General features: G+C 34.8%; 1 protein-coding gene across 1 annotated transcript; it reads left to right on the forward strand.

The window, feature by feature from the left end:
* The first annotated feature begins 4317 nt into the window (after positions 1 to 4317).
* Positions 4318 to 8402, forward strand: LOC131304611 (allene oxide cyclase, chloroplastic-like). The gene is made up of 3 exons (XM_058331921.1): positions 4318 to 4700; positions 4814 to 4935; positions 7670 to 8402. The coding sequence occupies exons 1-3, from the start codon at positions 4478 to 4480 to the stop codon at positions 8069 to 8071; spliced, it is 747 nt and encodes a 248-aa protein (XP_058187904.1). The 5' UTR covers positions 4318 to 4477; the 3' UTR covers positions 8072 to 8402.

The raw sequence follows: 8402 nt of genomic DNA on the forward strand, positions 1-8402 counted from the left end.
CGGGTCGAACAATGAGCAAAGGGATGACATGTTGAAAAAAATGGGTAGGAACAATGTAAAATACGGTATATTTTTGTTGTTGCAAAACTTTAATATGCTAATTACCTATGCCTGCAGCACTCCGCAACAAAAAGTTTTATTTGTTAAGCCTCTATCCGTGTGTACATCACTACCAATGATAATCCTAATCACATATACCGAGTTAATTGCATTGATAGGATACACACTGAACTATATTAATTCAAACCACAAAACTCAAAATCAATACCATGTTGCATTCATAAAATCCAATTTTAACATGCATAAAAAATCTAAAAATTTATATAGAGTCAAATCTGATACACTACGTAGAGGAAAAAAAAGGTGTTCAACATAGATCTTATTGTCTTGAAATTTGTCCCTCCATTTGCCTCTCAAGAGTTTTTGTACCAACGCATATCTACTTCATCCAAAAAGTACAATTAGGAACATGAATAACAGCCTAAAAAAATAATTAATGGGCAAGAATTTCTTCTTGTAAAAGTAAAATGATGACTAATAATAGTTACCTTAATTCTATATTTTGTTTATTCGTCTCTCAACACCATCATGGTACGATCATGACATTTGTAGATGTACTTGTGAATATACTTAACAGATTTTATTTCAGGACAAACTTCCACATTGATATGAGAATTATATTTTCTCGAAAGGTATGTATTGTATGACACCAGATTCCTTTTATCAATTCGTTGACCCCTTACAGTACAGAGGGAGTAAAGTAATAATGGCATTGGTAGGCATACCCCATGCATAAAAATACGATTAACTTCTTGCTCATCATGAATCACCACAATTACATTTTTTTCTCGAAGACGCGTAACCTTTGTACTGAAAAAATAAAACAAAGCAAATATGAATCAAATATATAAAATCAGATTAAGCAATGCAATTGAGTAAATAGTTCTTACATTTTCTGTAAGTTACCGTCGAGCTGCATAAGAAAATGAAGAATTCACCGAATGCATAGGAAACAATTAATTTGATTATTACGACCAAGGTATAAAATGAAACGGTTCAACTCACATGGCCATAGACGCTTAGATTGTCCACGATTAGTTAAGTCCCAAGAAGTTATCTGAAATTTGAAAGAGAGTAATAGTCAAAAGTTATCATGGGAATAACAACAGAAAGCATTTTAAAGATATATATAGACTCCCATAATATTAAATGAGTGACAAAAAAAAAAAGGAATACAAAACTCCAGTTTGCGATGTGTTTGGTTAACATCATAATATTTTCATCGATGCATATATGGTAATGTTTAAAAGAGTGTAAATAACAACACATGTTCTAATGAAACGAAGTTTTAAAAAATGAGAAAAAAGGTTTACAATTACTCCATTTGTTAATCTTGCAAAAAAATGTTGTTTTGACAACTATCAAGGGAAAAAAGAATAGGATGTTGCCGTTCAAAAAAAAAAGAATAGGGCGTTAATTAGTTTTGCACTCTTTCTTTTCCTATGTCAAAAAAAAAAAATGAAAGGTTTGAAGTAGCAAACGTTTGATCTTACTGTTAAAAAAAAAAAGTTTGAAAACCACCCTAATTTTCGGCATTAATTCCCTGAATCACAGGGATCCATTCTTACCCGGAAATGTGGCTGTAAGCGTTATTTTTCAATTTATGTGATAATCAATAGAAGTTTAAATGTCAATATTTGGTAAATATGGTAAAAAATTAAATCCCTGAATCACGGGGAATCAATCTCATGCATATTTTTAAATGTGGTAAAAAATTAAATCCCTGAATCACAGGAAATCAATCTCAGGGATCCTTTTTTTTTTTTTGATTAGCCGGATACCAAAATGTGATGATGATAACCCTTGAACAACCAACAGTCTAGATTTATAGATGGGACATTCTGGTCCGTTGGTTGTCTTTTGGATTCAAACCCAGTCCTCCCTTATCGATTTTGTAAAGAATGATGAAGGAGTCAACATGCATGTTCCAAACGACAAATAAAATTGGCCATGAACCTAATTAAAACGTTTATAAGTTTAACAACAAAATCATTGTGAGTGCTCTACTTGAAAAAGGATAGCAATCCAAAAAAAATTTGCAGTACCTCGAATTTAAGCTCAACGCAAGAATTCTCTAAATATATTTCTTGTGATCTTTCCTGTAGTAAAATAATAGAAAGTAAGAAGATTGTAGAATAAACAACAAAAGAAAGTAAGAAGATGGTAGAATAAACAACAAAGTTAGAATTAACGCAAAAGACCCATGCAAGGTTGTCAAAAAAAAATTTCTCGCACACTCATATTTTTTCTTTCAATTTTTGGCAAAAGAAACCCAATATGAAAATTGAACTTGCATGAGAAATGAAAAAAATCCTTTGATGTTTGAATCCCTTGCAATAAAACTAAAAAAAATTAGTCAAGAAACTCCTAATTTACGGCAAAAGAAACCCAATATGAGTAAAACTCGTCCATGAAAAAAATCAAACTTGCATGAGAACTGAAAAAATCAAACTTATATCACTATCGGTAATGGTCGTTCAGGAAGTTGTTTTTGGCAAAAGAAACCCAATATGATTAAAAATCGTTCAAGAAAGAAATCGAACTTTAGCGAGTACTAAAAAAAATCGAACTTACCTCACTATAGGTAATGGTCGTTCAGAAGTTGGAGGACATGGAAAATCTATGCATGTGACAAACAAACCCAAAAAATGTGGACTTCTAAATAGAAGGTATCAATTGCACACAGTTGGTTTTCTAAGAAACAGGGACTTCTAAAACGTAGTGATAAGTTTAAATCTTCTAAAATTTAAATCTTATGTGATAAGGAAATCACAGGGACACTCACACATTCCTAAATAGAAGGTATATTCCTTTTAGGTTGTGGACTTCTTATATATTTTACCTAATGCCTAAATAGGAGGCAAAAATGACTCCTTATATATAGTTTTGTCTATATCCCAAGTGATATGTTCATAATTCTCCTTTTAAAAATGCTAAATCAATTACCTATGGATTCCTTTTCAATTATCGATCTATGGATTTAAAATAGACTAAATCAATTCCATATATGTACGTATTCTCCTTTTCAGTTTATAGTCGATCCCATAAATCATGGGATTTCAAATGTTTGGAGATACATACAAATTGAATTTTAATTAGAAGGGCCACATGTTTTTTTTTTAATCGGAAGGAGTATTTTAGGTTTCATTTCATTAATTCTTTTCAAATATGTCGCTGGCTATACTACCCGTATATACGAATTCAAAAACTAATTACGTGTAAAAAATATGTACCAATCTAATGGTCCAAAATGTACGGATTCAAGAGATGAAATATTTACCCACCAAATCAAAGATTTAATAACTAAAAGAATTCGTTGAAAGATTTAACAAAAATCTACTGTAATTAAGCAATTACGGTGGTGTTCCAACTAAACAAAAGGAAGGTTTTGGAAAAAGGAAGATAATTTCAAGCCAAAAAATTATCTGTATACACAAATAATTTTTCTACCAATATGGATCTTGTTTGATAGATTTCATTGAGATCTTTTATACGGTGCAAGAAAAATCAAAAAATTATTTTTCATTTTCATTATATTTGAGTTTGAAAATTGAAGAAAAAGAAATTTTAAAAAAGGAAGGTTATCTGGAACACCCCTACGTTTACTCCCCAATTCTCTTCCAAAATAGAAAATAGAAGGGGAATGTGTGATTAGAAAATGGTCAAAAAAAGTTATCAATTTATGGACATGCCATTTTGTAGAATGGAGGGTAGAGATTTATGCAGGAGGAAGAGATAAATCTGGAGCGTTGGTTATCTTTTGGATTCAAACACAGCTCTGTTTTATTATATAGATTTTGTCAAAAAAAAAAAAAATTACTCCATAATAGTAGAAATCCGAGAAAATGAATAGATTTGTAAAAAATCATTTTTTTTAAAAAATAATTTGAATACACACAAATTTCACAAAGTAATGGGAGTATAAAGTCAATGGACATCGACTGATTTTTGACACGTTTATACTCAAATTTATACACAATAATTTACGCATGTAGCATCTGTACAAGCGGGGTGCAAATTAATCGAGCCGAGTTTTATAGTGTTCAAATTCGACCGAAAATTTGAGCTTCGGCTCAGCTTAGTTCGTAAATGAGCTGAGCCAGGTTAATTATCTAACGAGCATGTTTAAATGAGCCGAACTTTTGGGTGATGAACTCATCTCATTTACCCAACGAGTTCGAAACCCGAGCTCAAGCGTAATTGAGCCGAGTCAAATCGTAACAAGTCAAGCCACGAGCTATTCAGCAGTTCTATTCGTTTGCAGCCCTTACATGAAACTCAAATCTGTATCTATGTGTGTATATATATAATACACCCTTACATTCACCCCGGGCCATCATCACTTCCTCAGTCCTCAGTCGTCGACTCGTCGCCAGTGCTTTTCCCTTTCTCTCTCCTCAAAATTCCTCCTCACCAAATGGCTGCCTCTTCCTCCTCTGCCGCTCTCAGAGCCATCTCCTCCTCCGTCAAGCTACCTCCCACCACCGCCGCCGCCACGTCCCCTGCCCAAAAACTGCTTTCCTTCAAGCCCTCAAACCCACCTTTCTCCCGGAACAGCAGGCTCACCACCTCCTCTGCCACCGCCACAAGATCATTCACTTGCAAGAGCCAGAGCAACCCATCAGATGCTTCAAGATCCAGTAAGCAAATCGTTTCGTTTTCCCAAATTAACCCTCCAACTTTCCAAATTTAAAAGCGATCTGACAAAATTGATTCTCTGTTTCTTTTTTCCCTCTCTGTTTTTCAATTTCAGGTAAAGTTCAGGAGCTGTTTGTGTACGAGATCAACGAGAGAGACCGCGGAAGCCCGGCTTACCTTCGATTGAGCCAAAAGACTGTCAATTGCCTAGGCGATCTCGTCCCTTTCAGCAACAAAGTAAGTCCAATTGATCTTTTTATTCTCTGATCAAAAAAAATCTTTTTATTCCTCTGGGAAACATTTTCTTGGAAATTAACTTGTTTTTATTCAGAAAAGCGTTTTCCGATAGTATCTGGGTTAGATCGATTCCTTTACTGCAAAAAAAAAAGTCTTACTTTGAGAAAATCTGTGGAACAGTAGGATTGTTGGTTGAAAAATAAAAAATTAATTATGACTTTTATAAGAAAAAAAAATTGTAATTTTTCATAATTTAGCACTTTTAGCCCAGTATTTTTTTTTTGGGCTAAAAGTGCCAAATCTTTAAAAAAAATTAAAAAATTGGTAAAAGTCATAATCTAAAAAACTTTGACGGAAAGTTAACAAATGCTAAAAAAAGTTGAATAAGGGCAAAACAGAGGCTTTTTTCTTGAAAACTAAGCCGGAGTATAGTGTGATGTTGTGATTGAAGTCATAAGATTCCAGTAAGTGAGCGGTCGTGCGAACGTGAAAATATCTTTTAGATATACATCTGAAACTACTGAAAATTCGCAAAAAAGAGTAGAGGATTGAGAGCTCGAACACAAGACAAGAATTGAGAACGGGAGCAAAGTATAGTATTGAAAGATTATGATGCTTTGGTTGCTAAGATAATTTTTTCTTTTTCTTTTTTTTTCCGCTTGTTTCCCCGATAATTAATTATGGTGGTCAATTATTGAGTTTGTGGTCCGGGATAATTTACAAAAGTTTGGTGCAAAACAAAAAAATGCAAAAAAAAAATTAAATAAAGACAAAATAACTTATTTTCTAGTAAATTTAGGAGAACTCAACCTAATTGGCGAACTAATTCTGAAATTGGATGCAGCTCTTGACTTATGGTCCAGTCCAAAAAACAAAACAATTCAAACCATTTTGGATAACTAGGGCTCGGAGACCCCTACGCACAATTCTTAATAAATTTTTTTTATCTATCTCTCTTCATTCGTTACACTTAAAAAATTTCTTGAAAATTCAAACCGAACAGAGTTTTTGTGTCCGGTTTAGTTTACACACGGCACACCTCAACTAAGTATCAGGGGATGAATGAATTCGATCTTACAGGAGCGTGGTTGAATGGAATTCAAGACATAGCTCGTATAGATTGGCCCCGCAAGAATGTACAACTCATAGGGGAGTTTGAACCTGACTTATTAGGTGGATACAAACCTTTAGGCCTCGTTCCGCTAGGATAATAAGTACTTATTTGATTATTTTTCAAATAAGTACTTATTTGTTGAATTAAATGTGTTGTATTGTGAGAGAATGAAAAATAAGTATTGAAAAATAAGAACCTTAGGGCCTGCATGGATGGAGTAAAATTAGGGGGGGGGGGGGGGGGGAAATAAGAGGGGGTAAATGGGGTGGGGCTCATTGTTTTGCCCTTGTTTGGGAACCAAATTTAGAGGGGTCTTAGTTTTCACCCATTTTTCCTTTTCACCCATTTCAGGGATTCTCCGGTACAATTTTTGGGCACCTCTTAGCCTCCCCAAATTTAATCCGGCCGTAGAGGGGAGGAATTTGGACGAAATCACACTGCTTATCCCCTTTCTCCAACCTGAAAGACTCCTTATTTAGTTTCAAAGCTCTCTTAAGGTGCTCATTGAAAGGCTTTAGAACCAAAAATTCATTATGATCATTTAAGATAAAATGATTAAAAAAATAAGATCTTTGCACCGGTTCACACGGATTGAAAATTGGAATACTTATTTTTTTTACACCATTTATATATTAGAAAATATAGTTTAAAAATTAAATGTTCCAATTTTCAATACGTTTGAACCGATGTGAGGATCATATTTTTCTAATCATTTTATCTTAAATAGTCATAATGGATTTTTTGATCTAAGGCCTTTCAACGAGCACCCGAAGACTCCTTATTTAGTTTCAGGGCTCTCTTAGGGTGCTTATTGAAAGGTTTTAGAGCCAAAAATTCATTATGACTATTTAAGATAAAATTATCAGAAAAATAAAATTTTCGCACCGATTCAAACGGATTGAAAATCAGAATACTTATTTTTTTAACTATATTTTTAATATAAGGGTGTAAAAACGTTTTTTAATATAAAATTTTTAGAATAGACATTTTTTAATATTAATTTTTGAATTTATATATTTATTTTAATACATAATCAAATTTAACACTGCATATGGACAAAATAGTCATTTGATAGCTTTTTCCATCCTCTACCTCTTCTTATCTCCCCATTCTATAAACCATCCAAACAAAGTCAAATTTTATCATCCTATTTAATACTTCATCCAAACCACATACTATTTTATCCTCCCCTCATAAATCATCAAAATTAATACCCCTTACTATCTTATCCCTCTTCAAATTTTTTACCCCCAATTTTTTAAGCTGCAATCCAAACAGGCTCTTAGCAGAATAGGTAGTCTCGTGCATTGACCACGAAGTCAACCATTGGAGGAGAGTAATTTGTTATTCTAGCCCAAAAAAAAAAAGTCAATGGCTCAAGGTTTGACCAACTATTGGAAATGCTCTTAGCCTCCCAGCAGTAGTAAATATATGAAGGATGGGAAGTTGATTTTCCTCTATATTTGAAGAAATGGAGGATGGATAGGAGATGCCCGCAGCAAAATACTAGATATTATGCGTCTGCCATTGTTTCTTAACAAATCGAACTAAAATGGCGAGATTTGGCGAGAAACTTCAATCATTTAAGTTCTCACTCGTCTCATTCACTCATGTTTACAGCTCTACACCGGAGACCTGCAAAAGCGGTTGGGAATAACAGCCGGCCTATGCGTCTTGATAAAAAACGAACCGGAGAAGAAAGGCGACCGGTATGAGGCCACATACAGCTTCTACTTCGGCGACTACGGTCACATAGCGGTCCAGGGGGCTTACCTCACCTACCAGGACACGTTCCTCGCTGTGACCGGCGGGTCGGGCATCTTCGAGGGGGTGTTTGGCCAGGTGAAGCTGCAGCAGATTGTTTTCCCCTTCAAGCTGTTCTACACGTTCTACTTGAAGGGCATACCGGAGCTGCCGTCGGAGTTAGTTTGTACGCCGGTTCCGCCGTTGCCAACCGTGGAGCCGTCGCCGGCCGCCAAGGCGTGCGAGGCTGGGGCCACTATTTTGAACTTCACGGACTGATGGGGAAATAGTCGTGATTGTGGCGGAGGGAATGTGTGACATGATGGTTGATGATCGCGAGGAATAAAATTCGCTTTTCCTTTAGGCTGTATTTTGTTGGTTTTTGTTTTTTGTTTTTTTTTGTTTTTTTGGTATGTAAGATATTAAGAGGGGTTAGCGGTTACAACAGGAATTGAGCATCTATTTTACAAGGACTCGAACCGTGGACCTTTCTGTGGACAGTAACAAATCAACCACTCGAACTTAGGACCTCCTCCATGGGAAGTTGTCTTGATTGTGATGCAGGTTAGGGCGATGATGATCGGTAGCAATAAAATTCACTTTTTCTTGA

Source organism: Rhododendron vialii, chromosome 10a (genome assembly GCF_030253575.1).
Source record: "Rhododendron vialii isolate Sample 1 chromosome 10a, ASM3025357v1".
Classification (NCBI taxonomy): domain Eukaryota; kingdom Viridiplantae; phylum Streptophyta; class Magnoliopsida; order Ericales; family Ericaceae; genus Rhododendron; species Rhododendron vialii.